This window comes from Mobula birostris, chromosome 15 (genome assembly GCF_030028105.1).
Source record: "Mobula birostris isolate sMobBir1 chromosome 15, sMobBir1.hap1, whole genome shotgun sequence".
In the NCBI taxonomy this organism is placed as follows: Eukaryota; Metazoa; Chordata; class Chondrichthyes; order Myliobatiformes; family Myliobatidae; genus Mobula; species Mobula birostris.
This window is the reverse complement of record NC_092384.1, coordinates 40,095,916-40,123,364: the sequence shown is the minus strand read 5'-3', so window position 1 is coordinate 40,123,364 and position 27,449 is coordinate 40,095,916. Positions and strand designations below refer to the sequence as shown.

The window sequence follows — 27,449 nt, the reverse complement described above, 5'->3', positions numbered from 1 at the left end:
CCATAGTTGCTGCCTGACATGCTGAGTTTCTTTGTGTGTGTGTTGCTACTGATGATAGTGGCTGTTCTCGATAAGCCTAAAATTAATCTACTGATCAGGTACCTGAGAGCCACCTTCTCGATCATTGTAGGCTGGGAGATGTGAATTGAATCAGCTGGACCTAACGTAATCTGTGAACCACTGAGTTTTTATGAAGGCATTGTCATTTTAATTTCCAGATATTGTTCAACTGAGTGTATATTTCCAGATGGATATTGGAAAGAGCATAGGGGAGGGAGCTGGAGCTGAGAAAATTCAGAGAGTTTGGAGAAAGGCAGGACAAAGGAGACACAGAGGGAAAAGTGGAAATGACCTGAGGTGCCAGTCAGCGATTTATGGCTGACAACGAGTATCATGTGAGGACATTTTTCAATGAACAAAGATGTTAGAGGGTAGGGTTGCAAAGAATGCAAAAAATAGTGGATTGGTGGATTGTAAAATTTAAATGAAAACTAAAGTTGCTGAGGATGAAGATTCCATTAACACTCGACACCACATATGAATAAGGAAAGGAATTAACCAAAGGAATTGCTAATGGACAGAGGCAGTAGGAAATAATGCTTTTGGAAGGAAAACGAAATAGATTGGAAAAGCATTATAAGTAAAATGTCCAGAGGTGGAGGGACTGCAGAAGTAAAAGGACATATGTTGAAAAGGAGAAAAAGTGCAGGCGTTGGAATCTGAAACAAAAACAGAAAATACCACAAGACCATAAGATATAGGAGCAGAATTAGGCCATTCAACCCATCAAGTTTTTTCTGCCATTTGACCTCTGCTGAATTATCTTCCCTCTCACCTCCATTCTCCTGCCTTCTCCTCATAACCTTGGCACCCTTACTAGTCAAGAACCATGAACCTCAGCTTTAAAAATACCCAATGACTTGACCTCCACAGCTGTGAGAATGAATTCTACAGATTCACCAAACTCTGGCGGAAGAAATTCCTCATCTCCTCTGTTCTAGCGAGATGTCCTTCTGTTCTGAGGCTCTTCCCTCTGATCCTAGACTCTCACTGTTGAAAACATCTTTTCTACCTCTGTTGTATCTAGTAATTTCAATATTCAGTAGGTTTCAATGAGATCGCCCCCCTTCCTCATTTTTCTAAACTCCAGTGAGTACAGGCTTAGAGCCATCAAACATTACTCACATGTTAACCTTTTCGTTCCCAGGATCATTCGCATAAACCTTCTTTGGACCCACTGTTACACATCCTATCTTAGGTATGTGGCCCAAAACTGTTTACAATACTCCAAATACAGTCTGACCAATATCTTATGAAACTTCAGCATTACATATTTGCTTTTATATTTTTGCCCTCTGGAAATGAATCTTAGCATTGCATTTGCCTTCCTTACTACTGACTCAAACTGCAAGTTAAGCCTTAGGGAATCCTGCACAAGGGCTCCCAAGTCCCTTTGCGCCCCTAACTTTTGAATTCACTCCCCATTTAGAACATAGTCTACACCTTTATTCCTTCTGCCAGCTTGCATGACCACTTCTTTGCTCATTCTCCTAATCTGTCCATATCCTTCTGCCGACTTCCTGCTTCCTCAGTGCTATCTGCCCTCCACCTATCTTTGAATCATCCTCAAACCTGGCCACAAAATTCCATCATCCAGATCATGAACGTATAAAGGCCTCCTTTACTCCCTCTCTTTGCCTTTTGCTACTCAGCCATAATTATTTTAAAAATAAAGAAGAGAAAATTTGCAAATGCTGGAAATCCAAGCAAAACACACACAAAATGCTGGAGGAACTCAGCAGGTCAGGTAGCATCAATGGAAAAGAGGACTGCTGAAGGATTTTGGCCCGAAATGTTGACTGTACTTTTTTCCATAGATTATTTTAAAAGGGTAGTTTTTCAGTTGATTTTATTTATACAATCCTATATTTTTGTTAATTTTTCATGTTTTTAAATTGAAAAGCCATTATAATTTTAACCAACGGCAATGATGGTTGCTATGCTTTGCTGTCACTTATCTGCTTTTAGAGGTATGGTACATTCAAGCCTATGCACACTTCCCTTCTATATCATCCACAGTCCTGCCACTGCTCAGGGCCTGGATATTAAGCTTCAGGACTATACCTCCCCCAGAAGCAAGCAACAGAATGATAAAAAAAAAATGACAGCATGAAATAAATAGGTTATCAGTGTTAGACCTTAGCAATGTGTTAACAGGATGTATCTGACTGAATTAGATAGATACTTTATTCATCCCAAAGGAAATTACAATGTCACGGTAGCATCACAAGTGCACAGATGTACAAATATTAGAAGAGAAGTAAAAAAGAATAAAAAATAAGTTACCTCAAGCAGTCTAACAGGAGGAGGTCATCGCTTCCCCAGCTATAGGTTAACTCATTACCGAGCCTAATGGTCAAGGGTAAGAATGACCTCATATAGCGCTCTTTGGAGCAGCGCAGTTGTCTTAGTCTATTACTGAAAGTGCTTCTCTGTTCAACTAAGGTGGCATGCAGAGGGTGAGAAATATTGTTCAGAATTGCCAGGATTTTCCTTAGGGTCCTTTGTTCTACCACAGCCTCCAGTGTGTACAGTTGAACTCCTATAACAGAGCCAGACTTTCTAATCAGTCTGTTGAGCCTGTTGGTATCACCCATGTTGATGTCATTCCCCGAGTGACGTCATTCCCCCAGCACACCACCACACAGAAGATTGTACTGGCAATAACAGATTAGTAGAACATGTGAAGGATAGGCCTTCATACTCCAAAGGACTTCAACCTCCTCAGGAAGTAGATGCGACTCTGGCCCTTCTTCTACATAGTCTCTATGTTGGTGCTGCACTCAAGTTTGTCATCCAGGTGCACCTCCATGTACTTGCAGGTCCTCACCACATCCACGTCCTCATCATCAATAGTACCAGGGAGCTTTCGGAATGGCAGGCGGTGACCAGTGGGGTACCACAGGGTTCAGTGCTGGGACCACAGCTGTTTACAATATATATTAATGATTTAGATGAGGGAATTAAAAGTAACATTAGCAAATTTGCCGATGACACAAAGTTGGGTGGCAGTGTGAAATGTGAGGAGGATGTTATGAGAATGCGGGGTGACTTGGACAGGCTGGGTGAGTGGGCAGATGCAGTTTAATGTAGATAAATGTAAGGTTATCCACTTTGGTGGTAAGAACAGGAAGGCAGATTATTATCTAAATGGAGTCAAGTTAGGAAAAGGGGAAGTACAATGAGATCTAGGTGTTCTTGTACATCAGTCACTGAAAGCAAGCATGCAAGTACAGCGGGCAGTGAAGAAAGCTAATGGCATGCTGGCCTTCGTAACAAGGGGAATTGAATATAAGAACAAAGAGGTCCTTCTGCAGCTGTACAGGGCCCTGGTGAGACCACACCTGGAGTACTGTGTGCAGTTTTGGTCTCCAAATTTGAGGAAAGACATTCTTGCTATTGAGAGAGTGCAGCATAGGTTCACTGGGTTAATTCCCGGGATGGCGGGACTGTCATATGTCGAAAGATTGGAGCGACTGGGCTTGTATACTCTGGAATTTAGAAGGCTGAGAGAGGATCTTATTGAAACATATAAGATTATTAAGGGATTGGACACGCTGGAGGCAGGAAGCACGTTCCCGCTGATGGGTGAGTCCAGAACCAGAGGCCACAGTTTAAGAATAAGGGGTAGGCCATTTAGAACGGAGTTGAGGAAAAACTTTTTCACCCAGAGAGTGGTGGATATATGGAATGCTCTGCCCCAGAAGGCTGTGGAGGCCAAGTCTGTGGATGCTTTCAAGAAAGAGATGGATTCTTAAAGAAAGCGGAATCAAAGGTTATGGGGACAAGGCAGGAACTGGATACTGATTGTGGATGATCAGCCATGATCACAGTGAATGGCGGTGCTGGCTCAAAGGGCCGGATGGCCTACTCCTGCACCTATTGTCTATTGTCTATTGTCAGTGCAGGCTTAGTCTTCCTAGAGTCCCTCACCATCTCCTTTGTCTTACTGATGTTGAGCTGCAGATGATTCAGCTTGCACCATTTGACAAAGTCCTCCACCAGGACCCTGTATTCATCCTCCTGTCCTCCCTTTGTACACCCAACTGTTGCTGAGTCGTCAGAGAATTTCTGCAGATGACATGACTCAGTGTTTTATTTAAAGTCCAAGGTGTACAAGGTAAAATAGGAAGAGAGCCAGTGTAGTCCCCTGTGGGACCCCAGTGCTGCTTATAGCCATGTCTGACACACAGTTCTGAAACTGCACAAGCTGTGATCTGCCAGTCAAATAGTCCATTATCTAGGATACAATGGAAGTGCCAACCTGCATTGAATGGAGCTTTTCCCCCAGCAATGGGGGCTGTATGGTATTGAAGGCACTTGAGAAATCAAAAAAATGATCCTCAGTGTTGCCCTGCTTATCTGAATGGGAACTATTTAAATGTACCAGTTTGTATTTGTTCTCTTGTGCTGTGTAAAAGAACTGTCAATATATATTTCCAAGAAATATGCTAATAAGTGTATTTTAACATGTTTATATTACTATTGAATATGTTTTTATCACTATTGTTAATAACCAATAGTGATGTAATTCTACTCAGACCTTGGATTGATGAATTGAAAGTAAATTCCACTGTTGATAATTTAAAATATTAATCTAAAATTATTTTAGATCACTGGATTACTCAAAGAGGTGCAGTGTTTCAGCAAAGTTTTACTGTTTATTTAGGAATCCACCTCTCTAGCCTCCCAAGCTATGCTCTTGAGTATTTTACTGAAGCGAGAAGGACCTAATTTCATAACTGGAGAAGGTGAGTTGTTCAGATATAATGATATTAATTACACTTATTTCATGTGTTTGTATAGTCTGCAGTGCAAGGTTTCACACTGTTGAATTTATTTTACTGACAGTCTAAATACTAATCCTAAAACTGCATGAAGAAATTATATTTTTGAAAGGGATTGATCTATTTGATGCAGCGTTTATTTGGAGTGCAAGCAGTCTGAGACTATTGAGAAAGAACTTCAGACCTGGCATTGAGCAGATCAGTTCAAAACCAGGAGGAATAATGTGCAACAGACAATATCAAGAAGTAAAACTTAGGTCTAGTCATAACAATGAGGCAATGCAATCTTTTAAAATAGTACAGTAGTCAAGATTTGAAAATAATTCCAGCATTTTTTGTTAAAAGTCAAAAATTTTAGGCATTTCATTATGTTGTTTCAGTTTCAATAACCTTCATATTGTGAAGGGAACTAGTTCTACAATAGGGAAGCACCATATCAGCAGTCTTCCATGGAAAACAATTTCCAGCTGATATCCTATCTTAGCCTGCAGTGTTGAGAAGCACACATCAAATCAGTGGCAATCATTTACTTGGTAGTTTAGTTGGTATGTTATTTTACCAAACTTTGAGAACCTTGTTACATTGAGACCATTTGATACATTTATTATTTTTTTCAAATTTATGATTTTATTCAGCTTTATGTATATAAAACACCAGATTTTAGTCTGATGGTGAAAGGCTTAACAGCTGTAGAAATCAATCTGGTTGCTCCGGTGACTAGAATCCCTTTGAAGAGTACCCTCAACTTTTAAATATATTGGAGCAAATCTCCCTGTAATTTTTTCCCAAGCTAAATTGAGTCACAATCTTGCCTATCCTGATATAAAGCCCTGGTCCTGAGCAATTTTAAGTGCCTTTTTATCTTTTTTTTTGGATGTATGTGTTGCTTTTAAAAATAAAAAAAATCACTTGGTATCAGGAATTAATAAATAAATGGATTGTAGAAAGTTAGGAGAGGAAACTAAAAGCTTTGTCAGAAATAGAGATTTCAGAGATGCTATTAGTAGATGTAAATAGAAAATATAAGATAGGAGGCAGATGTTTTAAGCATTTTTCTGTTAATGGTGGATAAGTAGAGATGCAAAGAAGCCATAATCAGATACATCCTGATGATTCACAAACTGAACATTTTTCTGATACTCTGCTGTTGTAGGCATTCATGACCTCCAGGATTAACAATGAATTTATGCTTTTCATGTGTTTCCTGATTAGCTGAAGTTGCAAGCTCCTCATAACATCAACAAATGGCTGAAAGCACTGGATGCACAAAAGCTACAGGGTCAAAAAAACATCCTTGTTATCATCAAGAAATTATGTTCTGAACTAGCCAAACTGTTCACAAAAAAAACCAATACATTCACAAAAAAAAGGAATATTGCCCAGTTATATTGTATCTATAAAAGGAAGCATAAATACTAGACCCTATCTTAAAAAAAATGGTAGGAAGTGTTGTCAATAAGTAAATTAGTTTCAAGGTCTCTACTGTCCTATAACCTACATACTGATACTAAGTGTGATTTTCTCAGGACCATTCAGCTCCAGACCTCGTTTCAAACATGAACTAAAGAACTGAATTCTAAATATGAGGAGAGAGTCACTCGCTTGACCTCAGAACGCTAGTTAACCAGGCGTGGCTTGGGGTCGCACTGGTGAAATTGAACTCAATGAGAAGTCAAACAAAAAATGCTGGATAGACTACATAGATCAGCTTAAGGAGTGAGTAACAATGTTCACAGAATTAGCAATTGTAATGAAGGATCGTCAGTTAGCAATATGAATGCTCTCCTTATAGTGCTGCCCAGCTAGGTATTTTCGGCTTTTTTTTTTTGCTTTCCATTAGCTGGCATCATAACTTATGTAAGGTATGATGCTTCTGATTGTTGAAACCCAATTATCCAATTTTAGGATGTAATTGCAGGTGATCTTAAAGATATTGCCCAAGGGTCAACTGCCTTCATATATTTTATAATGATCTTCTATCATCATGTTAAAAATTATGTTGTTTACTGATGATTACATAGTGTTCAATTCATTGTCAGCTCCTCAGTAAATGAAGCATAATGCTGGCATACAGTGAGGATTAAATAATATTCAGATGACGACAAAAGCAGAAAGTAACATTTAGAAGTGGATGAATCACTGTGTCTGCATTAGCCGGTCAGAGGTTGGATATCCAGCTGCAATTGAACCACCTTTGACACTCCAAAACCTTTCCACTAAACAACAGTGGCGTATTGTAGCTGGAATTGCTGCAATCAGTGACTCATCAGGGCCAGTGAAGGAGTGGAGCTTTGAGGCTTTGACTCGAGAGGCTTCGACGAGAAGAGGCGGAGGACAAGCTAGCTCGCAGTTAGTTTTTACAATGTCTCCTTTTTCAATCTTTTTATTAATTTCAAAATATAGAAACAAAACATAGCAATAGTACAAATAGTAGGAGATATATTGTTACACCTAAAAAAGTAATTGCAAAACCAAATAGTGTAAATTAACAAAGCTCCCAATCATGTAGAACTAACAACGGATAATACGAAGCAAAAAAAAAACTGGAAAAAAAACCATGAAAAAGAAAAAAAAAACAAAAAAAAATAAACCCCATCCCCAAAGAAAAACAGAATTAATAAACTAAACTAAAAGACTTGGGCAAAACTAACAACTTAAAAATGGAAAAGAAGAAAACCTTAGTGTCGATGACTCCATTCCCCTCCAACAACAGTACAGAGAGATAAAACAAGTTTGGAAATGATCAAATTACATCAAATGAAAATGCCGAATGAATGGCCTCCAAGTTTTTTCAAACTTAATGGAAGGGTCATAAACCACACTTCTAATTTTCTCCAAATTCAAACACACCATAGTTTGTGAAAACCAATGAAATACATTAGGAGGTTTAATCTCTTTCCAATTCAACAAAATGGACCTTCTAGCCATTAAAGTAAGAAATGCAATCATCCTTCGTGATGAAGAGGTTAAATTATTTAAATCTATCATTGGTAGTTCAAAGATAGCAGTAATTGGATGAGGTTGTAAGTCTATATTTAGGACAGTTGAAATAATATCAAAAATATCTTTCCAATATTTCTCCAACAAAGGACATGACCAAAACATGTGGGTTAAAGAAGCTATCTCGGAATGACATCTGTCACATATTGGATTAATATAAGAGTAATAACGAGATAGTTTATCTTTCGACATATGAGCCCTGTGCACTACTTTAAACTGTATCAACCTATGTTTAGCACATACAGAGGATGAATTCACCAACTGAAGAATTTTTTCCCATTTTTCAGTTGGTATATTAATCTCAAGTTCTCTTTCCCAGTCAGCTTTAATTTTATTAGAAGCATCAGGACATAAATTCATAATTATATATAATTGCTACTACACTTTTCTGAGAGAGATTTAAATCTAAAATTGTTTCCAAAGTGTCCATTGGATATGGGTGTGGAAAATTAGGGGAGACAGTAATTAAAAAGTTTCTAATCTGTAGATATCTAAAAAAGTGAGATGTGGGTAAGTTATATTTATTAGAGAGTTGATCAAAAGACATAAAACAATTATCCAAAAATAAATCGCGAAAAGATATTATACCTTTGGTTTTCCAATCAAAGTAAGCTTGATCCAAAGTGGAAGGTTGAAAAAGAAAATTTGATATAATGGGACTTGCTAGAATAAATTGATTAAACCCAAAAAATCTTCGGAATTGAAACCATATACATAAAGTATGCTTAACTATTGGGTTATTCATTTGTTTATACGATTTAAAAGAAGTAAAAGGAAGTGAAGTTCCTAAAACTGAACCCAAGGAAAACCCTTGTAATGAATTAGATTCAAGATTTACCCAATGAGGGTTTAAAGATACGTCCAAATCTCATAACCAAAATTTTAAATATCAAATATTAATTGCCCAGTAATAGAATCTAAAATTTGGGAGGGCGAGCCTCCCCTCCTTTTTAGATTTCTGTAGATACCTTTTACCTAACCTAGGATTTTTGTTCTGCCAAATATATGAGGAAATTTTTGAATCTACGTTATCAAAAAAAAGATTTTGGGATAAAAATTGGAACCGATTGAAATATATACAAAAATTTGGGCAAGATGATCATCTTAATAGCATTAATCCGACCAATTAAAGACAAAGAGATTGGTGACCATTTAGTAAATAAAAGTTTAATCTGATCAATTAAAGGTAAAAAATTAGCTTTAAATAAATCTTTATATTTTTTCGTAATTGTTATCCCTAAATATATAAATGAATCAGTAACCAATTTAAATGGTAAACGTCCATAAATAGGTACTTGCTTATTTAAAGGGAATAATTCACTCTTATTAAGATTCAATTTGTAACCAGAGAAGTTACTAAATTGAGCCAACAGACCTAGAATAGCAGGAATTGACTTCTCTGGGTTAGAGATGTATAACAACAAATCATCTGCATATAATGATAATTTATGTATTTCGTTTCCACGGGTAATACCAAAAATATTTGGCGAGTCACAAATAGCAATTGCTAAAGGTTCAAGAGCAATATTGAATAGTAAAGGACTAAGAGGGCAACCTTGCCTAGTACCACGAAAAAGATGAAAAAAAGGAGATCTATAATTATTCGTACAAACCGAGGCTACCGGGGAGTAATATAACAATTTAATCCAAGATATAAATGTCAAATTAAAATTAAATTTCTCAAGAACATTAAATAAATAAGGCCATTCAACTCTGTCAAAGGCTTTCTCAGCATCTAATGAGATAATACATTCCGGGGTAGTAAGTGAGGGGGTATAAACAATATTCATTAACCTCCTAATATTAAAGGATGAATAGCGATTTTTAATAAATCCGGTTTGATCCATGGTAATAATTTGAGGTAACACCTTCTCTAACCTAGTTGCTAGAATTTTTGAAAAAATTTTTTAGTAAAAAAAAGTTTTTACAATGTCTCCTGAGACGGTGATGTGCTTCTCCTGTGAGATGTGGCAGTCTTGGGGGAACTCCCCTCTCCCGCAGAGTCACATCTGCCAGAAGTGCATACGGCTGGGCGATCTGGAAGACCGTGTAAGGAATCTGGAGCAGCAGCTGGATGACCTTCGACTCATAAGGGAGAATGAGGCAGTCATAGATGAGAGCTACAGGGAGGTAGTCACACCTAGGCTGCTGGAAACAGGTTGTTGGGGGAAAGCGAAGGTGAGCAGACAGGTAGTGCAGAGCATCCCTGTAGCCATTTCCCTGAATAGTAAGTTTACTGTCCTGGATACAGTTGGCAGGGACGACCGACCAGGGGTGAGCCACGGCGGCAGGGCCTCCAGCACTGAGTCTGACCCTGTGGTACAGAAGGGTGGGACGGAGAAGAGGGGAGCTATTGTCATTGGAGACTCTATAGTCAGGGGAGCAGACAGGAGATTTTGTGGACGTGAAAAGGACACCCGCATGGTTTGTTGCCTCCCGGGTACCAGGGTCCGGGATGTCTCTGACCGGGTGCACGACATCCTGGTATGAGAGGGAAAGCAACCAGAAGTCGTGATACATGTTGGGACCGACGACATAGGCAGGAAGAGGGATGAGGTCCTGAAATGTGAGTTTCAGGAACTAGGCAGAAGGCTGAAGAACAGGACCTCAAGGGTGGCGTTCTCAGGATTGCTGCCAGTGCTACGTGACAGTGATGGTAAGAATTGGAGGAGCTGGCAGTTGAATGCGTGGCTGAGGAGTTGGTGCAGGGAGCAGGGTTTTAGATCTTTAGATCATTGGGATCTCTTCTGGGGAAGGTGGGACCTGTACAGATCGGATAGATTGCACCTGAACTCGAGGGGGAGCAATATCCTTGCAGGTAGGTTTGCTCGCATGGTTCGGGAGGGTTTAAACTAATTTGTGACGGGGATGGGACCCAGAGCGATAGAGCAGTGAAGAAGTGCATGGAGTAAAGCCAGATCTAACATACAGAGAGTCTTTGAGGAAAGAGAAGCAGAATAAACGGTGTAAAGACAGTAAGGTAGAAGGGCTGAAATGTGTGTACCTCAATGCAAGAAGCATCAGGAACAAAGGTGATGAACTGAGAGCTTGGATACATACATGGAATTATGATGTAGTGGCCATTACGGAGACTTGGCTGGCACCAGGGCAGGAATGGATTCTCAATATTCCTGGATTTCAGTGCTTTAAAAGGGATAGAGAGGGCGGAAAAAGGGGAGGAGGGGTGGCATTATTGCTCAGGGATACTATTACAGCTGCAGAAAGGGCAGGAAATGTAGCAGGATCCTCTTTTGAGTCAATATGGGTGGAAGTTAGGAACAGGAAGGGAGCAGTTACTCTATTGAGGGTATTGTATAGGCCCCCTGGTAGCAGCAGAAATACCGAGGAGCAGATTGGGAGGCAGATTTTGGAAAGGTGCAAAAATAACAGGGTTGTTATCATGGGTGAGTTTAACTTCCCTAATATTGATTGGCACCTGATTAGTTCCAAGGGTTTAGATGGGGCAGAGTTTGTTAAGTGTGTCCAGAACAGATTCCTGTCACAGTATGTGGACAGGCCGACCGGGGGAATGCCATACTAGATCTAGTACTAGGTAATGAACTGGGTCAGGTCACAGATCTCTCAGTGGGTGAGCATCTGGGGGACAGTGACCACCGCTCCCTGGCCTTTAGCATTATCATGGAAAAGGATAGAATCAGAGAGGACAGGAAAATTTTTAATTGGGGAAAGACAAATTATGAGGCTATAAGGCTAGAACTTGCGGGTGTGAATTGGGATGATGTTTTTGCAGGGAAATGTACTATGGACATGTGGTCAATGTTTAGAGATCTCTTGCGGGATGTTAGGGATAAATTTGTCCCGGTGAGGAAGATAAAGAATGGTAGGGTGAAGGAAACATGGGTGACAAGTGAGGTGGAAAATCTAGTCAGGTGGAAGAAGGCAGCATACATGAGGTTTAGGAAGCAAGGATCAGATGGGTCTATTGAGGAATACAGGGAAGCAAGAAAGGAGCTTAAGAAGGGGCTGAGAAGAGCAAGAAGGGGGCATGAGAAGGCCTTGGCGAGTAGGGTAAAGGAAAACCCCAAGGCAATCTTCAATTATGTGATGAAAAAAAGGATGACAGGAGTGAAGGTAGGACCGATTAGAGATAAAGGTGGGAAGATGTGCCTGGAGGCTGTGGAAGTGAGCGAGGTCCTCAATGAATACTTCTCTTCGGTATTCACCAATGAGAGGGAACTTGATGATGGTGAGGACAATATGAGTGAGGTTGATGTTCTGGAGCATGTTGATATTAAGGGAGAGGAGGTGTTGGAGTTGTTAAAATACATTAGGACAGATAAATCCCCGGGGCCTGACGGAATGTTCCCCAGGCTGCTCCACGAGGCGAGAGAAGAGATTGCTGAGCCTCTGGCTAGGATCTTTATGTCCTCGTTATCCACATGAATGGTACCGGAGGATTGGAGGGAGGCGAATGTTATCCCCTTGTTCAAAAAAGGTAGTAGGGATAGTCCGGGTAATTATAGACCAGTGAGCCTTACGTCTGTGGCGGGAAAGCTGTTAGAAAAGATTCTTAGAGATAGGATCTATAGGCATTTAGAGAATCATGGTCTGATCAGGGACAGTCAACATGGCTTTGTGAAGGGCAGATCGTGTCTAACAAGCCTGATAGAGTTCTTTGAGGAGCTGACCAGGCATATAGATGAAGGTAGTGCAGTGGATGTGATCTATATGGACTTTACTAAGGCATTTGATAAGGTTCCACACCGTAGGCTTATTCAGAAAGTTAGAAGGCATGGGATCCAGGGGAGTTTGGCCAGGTGGATTCAGAATTGGCTTGCCTGCAGAAGGCAGAGGGTGGTGGTGGAGGGAGTACATTCAGATTGGAGGATTGTGACTAGTGGTGTCCCACAAGGATCTGTTCTGGGACCTCTACTTTTCATGATTTTTATTAACGACCTGGATGTGGGGGTAGAAGGGTGGGTTGGCAAGTTTGCAGAGGACACAAAAGTTGGTGGTGTTGTAGATAGTGTAGAGGATTGTCAAAGATTGCAGAGAGACATTGATAGGATGCAGAAGTGGGCTGAGAAGTGGCAGATGGAGTTCAGCCCAGAGAAGTGTGAGGTGGTACACTTTGGAAGGACAAACTCCAAGGTAGAGTACAAAGTAAATGGCAGGATACTTGGTAGTGTGGAGGAGCAGAGGAATCTCAGGGTACATGTCCACAGATCACTGAAAGTTGCCTCACAGGTGGATAGGGTAGTTAAGAAAGCTTATGGGGTGTTAGCTTGGATAAGTCGAGGGATAGAGTTTAAGAGTCACGATGTAATGATGCAGCTCTATAAAACTCTGGTTAGGCCACACTTGGAGTACTGTGTCCAGTTCTGGTCACCTCACTATAGGAAGGATGTGAAAGCATTGGAAAGGGTACAGAGGAGATTTACCAGGATGCTGCCTGGTTTAGAAAGTATGCATTATGATCAGAGATTAAGGGAGCTAGGGCTTTACTCTTTGGAGAGAAGGAGGATGAGAGGAGACATGATAGAGGTGTACAAGATAATAAGAGGAATAGATAGATTGGATAGCCAGCGCCTCTTCCCCAGGGCACCACTGCTCAATACAAGAGGACATGGCTTTAAGGTAAGGGGTTGGAAGTTCAAGGGGGATATTAGAGGAAGGTTTTTTACTCAGAGAGTGGTTGGTGCGTGGAATGCACTGCCTGAGTCAGTGATGGAGGCAGATACACTAGTGAAGTTGAAGAGACTACTAGACAGGTATATGGAGGAATCTAAGGTGGGGGCTTATATGGGAGACAGGGTTTGAGGGTCGGCACAACATTGTGGGCCGAAGGGCCCGTACTGCGCTATACTATTCTATGTTCTATCCCCTGACCCGCAGAGTCTCTTTACCATCTCTACAAGGCATGAGGCAGGAATTGGATGGAAATTCATGAATGATTCTCTACATAGAATATAGCTGTTCCAGATGTGGCATCTCTTGAGGGCTTTCAGGGACAGGCGTTTAATACTGGTCCCATAAATGCTTTAAAAATGCATAGTATGATTGGTGATCTGTTGACAGCACTTGTAAGAAGCAACAAAGGTAATAAGGCACATGATGGATTTAAATTTCTCATCACCAAAGGCAGCTAGGAGGTCCTATCACTCACTGGGTTGCTCAAATCTTAAATGGTTTTGACTGCATCCATTAAAGAGAAAGCCAACATGAAGCATAAATATGCCTGGCCTCTTTCTTATAAGTCTCCTATTTCAAATGCATGGCTGTAAAGGTAAAAGTGGGTACTGACATTGATCCAAAAATATGAAAAATTGCCCAGGTGTGCCTGTTTGGAAGATCCAGTCAAGGTGATCACCACTTAATTTCTCAATCATTAGCAGAGATCGAAGATATGGTCAACAACACAATCAAATGCCACTATAACCAGTCTCGGTTTTGCCAGATCCATTTGGATGTAGTCCTAATCACAGCCATGCTTCAGACATGAACAAAAAGGTGAGCTGAAGGTAATGCCCTAGACATCAAGACTACATTTGACAGAGCCTTGCCACCCAAAACAAAGCTCAAAGTAAATTTATTATCGAAGTACATGTATGTCACCACATACAGCCCTGAGATTCATTGTCTTGTGGTAATTCACAGTAAATACAAGAAACACAATAGAATCAATGAAGGACCATACCAGATATAACAAATGACCAATGTTCAAAAGACAACAAACCGCAAACGCAAAAAGAAAAACAGAAATAGTGGATAATTAATTAACGTTAAATATTGAGAACATGAGATGTAGAGTCTTTCAAAGTGACTCCATAAGTTGTGGGAACATTTTAGTGATGGGGTAAGTGAAGTTGAGTAAAGGTGTCCATTCTGATTCAATAACCTGATGGTTGTGGTAATAGCTGTTTCTGAACCCAGTGGTGTAGGTCCTGAGGCTGCTATATCTCATTTCCGATGGCAGCAGTGAGAAGAGAGCATAACCTATAACATAGGGGTCCTTGATGACAGCACTCCATGTGGATGTGCTCAACAATGGGGAGGGCTTTATCCATGATGAACTTGGCTGTATCCACTACTTTTTTTAGGCTTTTCCATTTAAGGGTATTGGTGTTTCCATACCAGGCCATGATGCAACCAGTCATATAGTCTCCAACGCACATTTATAGAAGTTTCTCAAAGTTTTAAATGGCATGCCAAATTTTTGCAAACTTTTAAGAAAGTAGAAGAACTGTCATTCTTTCCTTGTAATGGCTCTTGTGTACTGGACCCACGGCAGATTGTCTGAAATTATAACATTGAGAAACTTGAAGTTGCTGACCTCTGATCCCCTGATGAAACCTGACTCATGGACCTCCTTTTTCCTCCTCCTGATGACATTGGTCTTGCTAACATTGAATAAAAGGTCGTTGTTGGAGCACCACTCAGCCAGGTTTTGAATCTTCCTCCTATACACTGATTCACCAGCACCTGTGATTCAGCCAACAACAGTAGTGTCATCAGCAAACTTCAGTATGGCATTGGACCTGAACTTAGCCTCACAGTCATAAGTTTAAAGTAAGTATATCAGGAGCTAAGCACGCAGCCTTATGGTGCACTCCTGATGATGGTGATTGTGAAGAAGATGATGCCAATCTGAACTGTCTGAGGTCTGCAAGTGAGGAAATCAAGGATCCAGTTGCATAAGGAAGTACTGAGCCCAAGGTCTTGGAGCTTATTTGAGGGAATAATAGTATTGAATGGCTAGCTGTAGTCAATGAAGAGCATCATGATGTGTGCATCTTCACTGTCCGGATATTCCAGGGTTCAATGAAGAGCCAATGAAATGGCTTCTACTGTTGACCTATTGTGAGGAAGGCAAATAAGGGCAGATTCAAGTGGCTTCTCAGGCCGGAGCTGATCTGTTTCATCGCCAACCACTCAAAGCATTTCATCACAATGGGTGTAAGTGCTACTGAACAATAGTCATTGATGCTGATGACCTCGTTCTTCTTAGGCTCCGGTATAATTGAAGACTGCTTGAAGCAGTTGTATACCTCAGACTGCTGAAGCAAGAGGTTAAAGGTATCAGTGAGCACTCCAGCCAATTAATCAGCACAGATCTTTAGTACTCGTTTCAGGTACCTCATCTGAGCCGGATGATTTCCATGTGTTCATCCTCCTGAATGAAGGTCTTTGTCAGCCTCAGAGACTGAAATCGCAGGGTTATTGGGAGCTGTGGGAATTTGTGAAGGTGCCTCCATGTTTTGAAGGTCAGAGCAAGCATACAAGGCTTTGAGCTCATCTGGGAGCAAACCCTGGTTGTCACCTATGTCACTTAGTTTCACTTTGCAGGAGGTGATAGCATTCAAGCCCTGCACAAGCTGTCAAGCATCCTACAGAGATTCAGTTTGGTCTAGAATTGCAACTTCATATGTGAGGTGGCTTTCTGGAGATTGTACCTGGAACTCTTGTCGCCAGGCCTGAAAGTCAGTGATCTAGCCTTCAGCAGATTGGAGATTTCATAGCTGATGTTGGGCTTCTGGTTGGGGGAAACTCTGCATGATTTTGTGGGGACACGTTTCTACAACATTTTTTTTTATAAAAGTCTGTGACAACTGTGGTGTATTCATTCCATTCCTCGAATCCTGGAACACAGCCAAATCCACTGACTCAAAACAATCCCGTAGCCGCTCTTCTGACTCCCGTGATCACCTCTTCATTGTCGTCAACTCTGGAAGTAAGGACTAAAGTTGCTGTTTAGTCTCTGCCTCTAGGTAAGAGGAGGGTAGCCAAATGATCAGATTTCCCAAAATTGGTCTAAGGATCAAATGATAGGTATTTTAATAGTGGTCAAGTGTGTTGGGACCCCTGATGCTGCAGGTGAAACGTTGGTGATAATTGGGCAGAGATTTCTTCAAACAAGCTTGGTTGAAGTCCCCGGCAATGATTTGAAAGGTATTGTGGTAGGCTGTTTATTGTCTGTAAATGGCAGCACTTAGTTGCCCAAGTACCTGCTTAACGTTGGCCACTGGCGCTATGTAAACTATGGTCAGGATCCTGGAGGAGAACTCTCTTGGTACTTAATCATTAGATGTTCCAGGTCTGGGGAACAAGAGCGTTGTATCTGAGAACCTGTAAGAGATTATCATGAATCACCGATCCCCACCTTTTGCCTTCTCCGAATCAGCAGTCCACTCCATTCTAGGTATCAAGAAGCCCTCAGGTCTGATCGCTGAATGCATCCTGTGTGAGCCGTCTCCATGAAACAGGCAATGCAGCAGTCACTTATTTCCTTCCTATACAGCAATCTTGCCCGTAGGTCTTCAATCTTACTCTCCAGCAACTGTACCTTTGCTAGCAAGACACTGGTAAGATACTACCAGTTTCATACACTGGTGATTTAGTCTAGCTTGGAGCCTCCCCTCTTCCCTTCCTTTCGGCCATGGCGATATACCTTTGTCTGCTTAAACATGTCATACCTACATTCTTGAGAGTTAACTCCATCTAGTCCTTCAGAGGATTGTGAAATCACTAGTTTGCTAAGACAGTTTAAAAATGTGTTACTTAAAGGAAAATTACAGCCTGCAGATTGCAGTGAGAGTAGTTCAGAAGAAGTATATTTCAATGTTTTGCTGTGTTTCACGAGTGCCATCTTGCAGTCATTCATTCCATCTTCCAGCATTGCACAGTGGCTGCAGTGCATACTATTTGGGGGAGAAAAAAGAATCTACACTGACAGCAATTCCTAAACCTACAGACTTTAGTCTCAACAGGACAAGGTAATCACCGACACCTACAGTACGTGTTCATCCAAGCTGCAAGCCATCCTGAATTAGAAACATATGGCACTTCTTTTATCCTTGCTGGGTCTAAGTTGTAAAATTTCTCCATTCAATAGCATAGTTGGGATGCCTTCACCTAAAGGGGTGCAGCAGTATAAGAAGATAACTCACGAACACATTCTCTAAAGCAGTTAGAGAAGGGTGGTAAGTGCTGGCTTCGCCAGTGATGCACAGGTTCCAAAAAAATTATTTATTTTAATGTCACGTAGTCTCAGGCAACATAGCAAGGTTCGTATTCATACATAATTAAGGGTATATTTACATCAGCTTGTAGCTCAACAAGAGTTTATATAATGCCATTAGATCCTTACCAATGAAAGGTATCATCCACAGCACTGAAAACCTCCATTTCTATCTCCATGAGTTTGTTAAAATACAAAGGAGCACCAGGAGAGAAAATCACTTTGTGATTGTCAGTACTGCACCAGATTCTCTATGCAAGATCCCATGTAAATTACAAACGTAGTTTAAATTAATTGAATTTTACGTAGAGAGGAAATTTCTTTTACCTGAAGATAGATTATTACCATTATTAAATAAAAGTATTTTGTCATTTAGGGCTTAATGGTATTGGTCTGTCAGTCTAAATTTCTCATTGCTTGTTACTTACTGCTGGTATGGTTCTCTTATTTTACATGACTACAGTATGTTTCTGATACTGATGAAGCCTTGGTCCAGAAAATATTCAACAGGTCCATCCCTGTAAATGGCATCAATTGGAGTGCCCTTCCTTCTCATTAGATTTCACTTTCGAGTTGGGAAATGAAAATGTTTTTTTTTTGCTTTTGCAGCTCATCGGGATTTTCATGGGCATTATAAGCAATGGTCTTTTTTTTCTTAACTGATTTTGATTTGGAATATTAAGTTTGGTAAAGATGGAGATTTTTAAGAGATTCACGAGGATGTTGACTGGTTCATAAAGTATTAGCTATAAAGAGAGACTGAACAAACTTAGATTGTTTTCTCAGGAGCTTTTCAAACTAAATGATGTATGTAAGATTAAGAGAGGCATACATAGAATCTTTTTTCCTAGGGTCAATATGTCAAATACCACAGGCCATAAGTTTAAGATGAAAGGGGAAAGGTTTAGGCAAGCTTTGCATGGCGTTTTTTTTTAACAGAGAGTGGTAGGTGCTTGGAATGCACAGCCAGGCGAGGTAGTAGAAACCGATATCATTGCAATATTTAAGAGGCATTTTAAAAGACAGAAAATAGTGATCCAGACCAGAGCAAGCTGATGTGATTACTTAGAATGGCAAAATGGTCACCGCAGATATGATGGGCTAAGGTTCCAGTTCTCTGCTATACTTTTTATGTTCTTTGTTCTATGATTAAAGATGAAGAAAGAAATGGAGAAATAATAAAGAAGGAAGTAGAACAAACTAGAAACTAATTGAATGAAAAATAATGAGGGGAAGGGGACTGTGTGGCTACATTTGGTTCAAATTCCATCTACCATTGTTGGTAGAATCTTAGTTGGAGACAAGAGGATGTACAGGAGTGAGATATACCATCTAGTTGAGTGGTATCATATCAATAACCTTGCACACAACATCAGCAAGACCAAAGAGCTGATTGTGGAATCCAGGAAGGGTAAGACGAGGGAACATGAACCAATCCTCATAAAAGGATCAGAAGTGGAGAGAGTGAGCCATTTCAAGTTCCTGGGTACCACGATCTCTGTGGATCTAACCTGGTCCCAACATATCGATGCAGCTATAAAGAAGGCAAGACAGTGGCTATATTTCATTAGGAGTTTGAGGAGATTTGGTCTGGCACATAAGACACTTCTACTTGTACTGTGGAGACCATTCTGACAGGCTATATCACTGTCTGGTATGGGTGGGTTGGGGGGGCTGCTGCACAGGATCGAACGAAGCTACAGGAAGTTGTAAAATTAGTGAGCTCTATCTTCAAGGAGCGATGCCTCAGAAAGGCGGCGTCCATTCACCCAGGACAATGCACCCTTCTCATTGTTACCTTTAGGAAGGAGGTCCAGAAGCCCGAAGGCGCACACTCAACAATTCAGGAACAGCTTCTTCACTTCTGCCACCTGATTCCTAAATGGACATTGAACCTGTAAACACTACCTCACTTTTTTATTATTGCTGTTTTTACACTATTTGTAATTTAACTATTTTATATATATATATTTACTGCAATTGATCTACTTATTTATTTTTTCTTTGTTATCATGTATTGCATTTTACTGCTGCTGCAAAGTTAATAAATTTCACAATACGGTACATGCTGGTGATACTAAACCTGATTCTGATTCTGAATATATAGGAAAGGAAAGGAAAGAAAAGAAAAATTGATGAAAACCTCCCCATTAATTTAAGATTAAGATTTTGCAGGTTTATTGCTCCTTTTGGGGTACTTTCTGTTCAGAAAGGGGTGTTTGGGGGGTTGTGTGGGGTTTCAAACTCACCAGTGTTAACTCAAGATGAATATCACAAATATTAAGTAATATTTGTGGCATGTTTCCAACAAAAATTGAAACAAATATTTTTACATTTAAACAACACTCAGTTAAAAACAATTAAACCATTGAAATTCCCAACAACCAGTGCCTCTCATCTGTTTGATAGCTCTACTATTCTGCAAAAGCTTAAGCTGTTCTGTTGACATGACGAGTCCCCTGGTGTAAGGCCAGCAGTAGCACAGGCATGGGATCTAAAGATCTGTCTAGTTTTTAACTGGCACAATAATTCCATAGTGGCACTTGCAAGGCTATCCTGAATACCATGCTATTCCAAGTACTGGTCATTTAATCCCAGATCAGTTCCATGAACAATGTAATTGGTGATAAATTATTGTAGATTTTGATAGTTTATTTAATATTTCTATTTTTTCTGATGTCCAGTGATTCATTTGCAGGTACTGTTATCGATCATTTGGAAAAGATTTATCAACGCTCAGGCAGCAGGAAACACTGGTCTGTATGGCACTATGTGTTTATGCATAATGTTACATGTCTATGTCTTCCATATGAGATGATTAGAATAAAAATCTTACAGTAATACTGGAATCATGCACACCACCACAGATCTGTGTGCATTAAACCATGCTGCCAAAAATTGTTTAGATTCGACAACTGCACTATACAACTCCCGTTTATTTTCTGAATGTTCTTTTGCAGTTTGTCTTGTCAAATTCTTATCCATCTAACTTATCAATTATGTTTTATTTCCACCACAATTCCATCTTTGGCAAAACAATAGTGCGCAAATAGATTTTTTTCTACCATTTCCCCTCTATTTTACTAGTAATAATTCTGCACCTGTTCATCAACTCTCCACCCCACCATCACTCCAGTTACTGATTTTACAGAAGTAAAACCTTTGATTCATTCTCACAATCTTATAAATTGCTAGGCCCAATCTATGGTGGTCTACAGAATATCTTAAGTGTAGTCTGATAAATCTTATGCGTAGTTGCTTCTTTATACCTGTGTAAAATCTATAAACTTAACTTTTATTAAATCACATTTGACCTGGCCTACTTTTTTGAAAACCTTTGTGAACCTATGCTGCTAAATTCTTCTGTTCCCTACACAGTTATTTTTTATTGAATTGGGTTGCATAGGAAACCTATCCAGGACTTAATGCAAGAACTACTTGGTTTCCATATGAAATTTGGTGCTTATTTCAAGGCACTGAACCTTTAGGAGAATGTTGAGACTTGAGAGAGAATAGAAAGGGGATCTTATCATAAACTTCAGTTATCTCACAAGACAAGGGAAATTGACTCTCTTCTCCTTAGCCTGCCAATTGTTAAAGAGCTTTTTATTGTCATATTCAATTTGATTGAAGCATTTTGATAGAATCAGAAACCTATGATTGCTGGCAGTGACAAAATGGCCAGAAAGCAGAGGTCACAAATTTAAGATAACAGGTGAAAGCACCATAGGTGAGATGACCTTCTTTTAATGCTGTACATTGTTATGGTATAAGGGGATGTTGTTCCACTCAGAAGCCTGGATTTGCTTCAGCAGAGTTTGAAAAAAGGGCATCTGTCATTGACTTTCCACTGACTGCATAATCATAGTATGTGGTGACAAAGGTTTTGAAATTGCATAGTATGGTAAAGTAGTCATCGAGGAACTGAGTGAAAAACATTGACAAATAACTCCAGATTTGAATAGATGCTCTCAATGTCAAATCCAGTAGTAAAAGAGAAATAAAGAAAGAGAGATATTGGATTGAAATTGCAATTTCCATTATGTAAAAAAGACATAATGGAAAAATAACAATGGATTAATATTAAATATAGTACTTCTTCAAATTTATAACAAAAAAAGCCACTGGTAATGCATCTCTGCTTGAAGTAGTGTGCTTTCGGTGTAGAGATACTTTGTAGAATTGTCATATTAAAATGTTATCTTGATTGTAATGGACAAATCTGAACTCTAAGAGCCAATGAAGTTTGAATTTACTCTACCAATACAACTTCATGCTAATCAGTGCATTCCAGTGGAGAGGCAGACTGCAAGATGATTATGAGATAGTAGAGTTGTACATAACAACTTTAAATTGCTCCGTTTAACTGTTTATCTGCTCTATTTATACAATATCTGTACATAAATAAAAGAAAGCCATTTGTCTTGCTATAATTTTCAACATCAAAGTGTGACCTAGTAACTTTTAAGAAATATTAGATAAATGCATGAAAGGAATAAGGTTTGGTTAGTTGTATGCAAAGAGTATGAGATTGGGAATATGTAGGTAACTGTTTCAGAGAGCAGGCACTGGCTCAATGGACTGTATGGCTTCAGTCTGTGCATATCATTTTGGGATTGTATGATACCAAGAGCTGCCTCCCTTCCCAGAAATGAGGTCAAATTATAATTTCCATCTGTGCCTTTCCAGTATCTTTAACAGAAGTATAACAATCCTAAACTTCCAGTCCTTTGCTGCAATTTCCATTTACAGATAGCTTTGGAAAATTCTAAGCACTCACCGTCTGAGGTAGGTGGCTTTTAAAAGTTAGCTTCTAATTACTTTTGGATCCAAGCTACAATTTATCTTGTATAAATAAAGTTAACTCAGTCTGTAGAATTGATGTTCTTGGAGACATTTGACAAGGAGCACTAAAAAGGCATGTGGTAGGAGAGTTGAGTTGGAATAGATTGAAGGCTAGGTAAAACACAGAAGCCAAAGAGTTAGAATAAATAGTTCATTTTAGGCTAGAAGAATGTAATTAGTATAGATCACCAAAGCTCAGGTATCTATTATTGATAAACAACGGGAGGAGGCAGAGTGTCAGGTATCCAAGTTTGCCAATGACACAAAAGTAGGTGGGCAAGCACATTGCAGTGAAGACACTTGAACTCTGCAACCAGATATAGAAATGTTGAGTGAAAGACAAAAAGTTTGATGTGAGAAAGAGTGAAGTCATCCGCTAATATAAGAGGAATTTAAAGGTGACTGCTGTTCAAATGGAAAAAAAGAGAAAGATTAAAGGGGGATTAAAGAGTGTGTACAAATGATTAAAATTTGGCAGGTGCAGTAAGTGGTCAGGAAAGGAATTACCTTTTACTGCAAGAAGGTTAGAGTTTCAAAACAGGGAACTATAGTTATATCTGTACATGGTTGTGAGCTCAGTTTTGGTTCCACAATTTGAAGGCTATTACTAGCATTGGAGGTAGACTAAAAGTGATTCTCCAGACTCACTTGTGAGATGAAAGGGTTGTTCTATTCACGAACAGCCAAAGAAATTGGATCGATATTCCTTGGAGTTCAGAAGAATGAGGAAACATCAAAGTTCTTAAGGAGGCAAGACATCAAGGTCTTCCCACTAGTGTATTACAAGAAGAGGTTGGATACATTTTTTGAAAAATTAGGGAATTGAGGACTATGGAGAGCTGGCATGGAAGATAAGTGGCCTGGAGCTGATCAATATTGAATGAAGGGCATGTTTGAGGGACAAGGTGGCTTACTCCTGCTTCAATTTTCTTGCTATTCCTTATTCTCAAATGTAAGGTGATCCCTTAGTCTCCAAACGGCCACATCCCTTTGACTAAAAATATATTTACTTAAGACAGAGAACAGTACAGTACAGGAACAAGGATGTTGGCCCACAATGTTATACCAAACTAATTGAACTAATGCCATCATGCTCCATATCCTGCTATTCTCTGCACGTTCATATACTAATCCAAGGGCCTCCTAAATGCCTCTATCATACTTCCTGTCTCTTGAACTTATTGCCCTATCAAATTGTGCGGCCTTTTTCAGGAGTTGCATCCCAAAACCCTCTGTACTTAAAAACTGTTAACTATTGATGGTGTAACTTTTCTTTACTTTTGATTTCCCAAAGTCAAAAACCTCATAGTTGCCCAGATTTAACTCCATCTGGTAATTTTCCACCATATCTGAAACTGATTTATATCCCGTTGCATCCTTTGGCACCCTTCCAAACAGTCCACAACACCATCAATCTTTGTGTCATCTGCAAACTTACAAATCCATCAATCCACATTTTCACCCAAGTTAGTTGCACCTATCCCCAACAGCAGAGATCCTGGTATGGATCACTGCGGATCACTACTAATCACAGAATAAGACCCGTCAAATTGAAATGGCTGTCTCACTGTGGATCTCATTCATCTTAATCTTCTGGATGAGCATATCATGAAAGACTATGTTGAATATTTTACCAAAATCTATGTAGACAACACTCGGCATCTTCATCACCTTCATCACCTTCTTGAAAAACTCAATCAAGTTTGACCTGCCCCTCACAAAATTTTGCCGACTGACGCTAATTGGGCGATGCTTTTCCAAACGCCCAACATTCTGTTCCTGAGAATCCTCTCCAGTATCTTCCCTATTATTGACATGTGACTCACTGGTCCATAATTTCCAGATTTATCCCTGTTTCCTTTCTTATACTTATAATCTTTTATTTTTCAGTAGTAATCACCTTAAAATTGTGAGGATATATTAAATAGAAAGTAATTCATGATTTTCTATTAACATTGTTTTGATATTTGCCCATTTTCATCTCCGATAATTATCACAAGTTCTAATCTCAGTGTTCATCATCTCCTTCCTGTGACATATCCTTTTACTGATTATTGGAATGGTTTTAATTTATGTCATTACTGTTTCTCAGTTATTTATTTAATACTGCTTTCCTTACAGTGAATCACTGTTGCCTGTTAAAACGTTTACATTTCAGCTATCTTTTGCTATTTATATTATATTTAAGTTGTTTTACTGAATACTACTTGTATTTAAATAAAGATTAATGAACTGGCTACCTGCTTTAACAGTTTGCACTAAAGTCATGATTTTATTAACAAGGAACTCAAAGATCTTTCTCTGTTAATTAAAATTCATTGTATTGTTCAAGATATTAACCACTGCTGGATCAACTTTGATGAGATTGAAGCGTCCCTCCACACTAATGCAAATAGATGTTTTAATGTTTAATTGTAATCTCAAATGTGTGAGCAGTACTTCATGATTTGTTGTCCTCTGCAAATACTACTTTATTACTGTATATGACTAAATGTTAGAGCTGCTGAACTGAACTAGTCAGAAATCTATAAATCTAAACTTTACATAGTAACATGTTTACAGATCTGATAATATTTTCTGCAATACCCATATCCTTATATAATGATTATGCAATATATTTAGGTTGACTGTACGTTACAGTGCTGCATTTTTAGAGATGGTTGCTGCCTCTATAGCCCCAAATATTACCTCACTGCTGGTACATGGGAAGCAGGTAATTAGGACAGCATATGTAAGATTTGGTGCCTTTGTCAGACTGTAACAGTATCACCCAAATTTGTTTAATGGATGTCTTGCACTGCATAATTTGGCTTTAGTGCTTTTCTAACAACCACTACAGGAAATGTATACTCTAAAATTATTAACAGCTTCTCACTAGTTTTGTGCTAGATTTTGAGCATGCATGGGTTTATTTTGACTGCTTGATTTTGTTGGGAAAAAGATCTTCCCATTTAATAATATTTATTAATTTTAATGAGTATACATCCAGTTGTGGTTCTTATGTATAAATGCCTTGCAAAAATGTGAGCTGTGAGTGTGCATCATCTTTTGTCAATGTTTCATTGCCTTCATATCATGACATCTCTTGCATTGTCACATTGTCTCATGATGTAGTGTATAGGTCAGCATTTTTGATCAAAGCTGTTTTTAAGTTATTTCGTCCAGCACATTATTTAAAAACTTGGGAATTTAATTTTCTATGAGTATTATGTCAGAAAAACAATAGCTGATGGTGAGATATAGTTGTCAAGTAGAAATATATTTGTGCTAAAGTATTGTGATGCTGAAAATTTGAATTTAAAACTAAGAAGAATATAAGTAATGAGTGGGTTAGGCGGTATCTCTGGAGATAAAAATAGAAATGACACTTCATGTCAACGTCTTTTTTTCAGACCAGGATAGATACTTGCTAGATGTTTGATTGAAAATAAATGTGAGAACATTTATAATGCATATACACTGAAGTCCATATTCCACAGTAATACTGTGTGATACTGAAAAGGAGGAGCTGAGCTTGTTGGCAGAAGTTGTTAAGCAGTTTATGTATTGTAACATATTCTCTGCTGTGAAATGTGGGTCATGAGCTAATTTTAACTTCTAGAGGGGATTTATGGAACTGATTTGCCAAGCTGAAAGCTGTTGAATGCTTGATTTCCTTTTAACCCTTAAAGAGCACCAGTTGTCAAATACAAAAACCATTTTTTTTGCTTGTTGTTCCCAGAACAGCTGCACCAGTTTTGCTGATATTTCTCCTTCAAGTTGGTGAAATAAAGTTCCTAGTAAGTTGGGTTTATTCATGTGGTAGTTAGTGAAAGAAAGCAGTCCCTAATATGTTGAGTTTGCACATGAAGCAAGCATACTGTTCCCAATTCTACAGCTGAGCTCCAGGGTAGTGTAGTAAAAGTTGTAATTTGTAGTAAATATGTATGCTACCAAGTTTACCATGCATCTTGACATATTGCAGCAGAGTTTCGTTAAGGTACTTTAGTAATCCAACATCATTTCTCAAAATTGTCCAAACAGTAAAAGAACAAGCAAATGTTACGCACATATCAAATTGACTGCAAATCGAGGTTCTAATATGTTTTTTTGTGATAGAAACGGTCTCTGGCCACAAAAACAGATCAAATTGATTGCCATATTGTGGTTCTGCTAATTGCCATCTGTTTGTAACCTCTTGAGAGGATTTTTCTTCTCCTGCAAGACCATTAATGACCATCTTTTAAAGTTTACTGAAAATAGTGATTTTAATGTTAATTGGTAAATAATTCTGTACTTTTTCATTGTTATTTGAAATCGGGTAACTCAAAATTAAATTTTTCAATTAAAATTATTTATTTCTCTGATAAAACAATTTTCAGGTCTATGAATAAAATTTCAACAGTTTAATGACTTTATGCATCAAGCAACATTTTTGATATGAACTGATTTTATTTTCAAATTGCCTGCAAAACAGTTCATTTATGCTGGCTTATAGGAGGTAGTTTGATTACAATTATGTAACTAATTTTTGGTGAAAACTTGCATGAAAATTTTGTAATCTAACATAATTTTGAATAAAATTTGTATCTCAATTGCTGACTGCCCTCATGCGCATACGCATTGAATGCAAATCACTTAATATTGTGTCCTCACCGGAAGCATCCAGAGCATAACATCTCTCATATGTTAGAGGCACTTAATAAAGATAACATAGTGGGACACATAATAAAAAAAATAAAGTAATGAGTGAAGGGCAAAGGGAAATCTTGAACTACTATGTGCTATGGGTGGAGGTC

General features: G+C 39.0%; 1 protein-coding gene across 3 annotated transcripts in view; it reads left to right on the top strand.

Moving 5' to 3' along the window:
- Window positions 1–27,449, top strand: part of phkb (phosphorylase kinase, beta) — a 274,547-nt gene that overhangs the window by 215,812 nt on the left and 31,286 nt on the right. For 2 of the 3 annotated variants that reach the window (XM_072279637.1, XM_072279635.1), the window contains 2 exons: window positions 4,730–4,811; window positions 20,525–20,582. In XM_072279637.1, the coding sequence (XP_072135738.1) occupies window positions 4,730–4,811; window positions 20,525–20,582 (140 nt within the window). Of the gene's footprint in view, window positions 1–4,729; window positions 4,812–20,524; window positions 20,583–25,293; window positions 25,385–27,449 lie in introns of all 3 variants that reach the window. The other variant, XM_072279636.1, reaches the window with a different exon arrangement.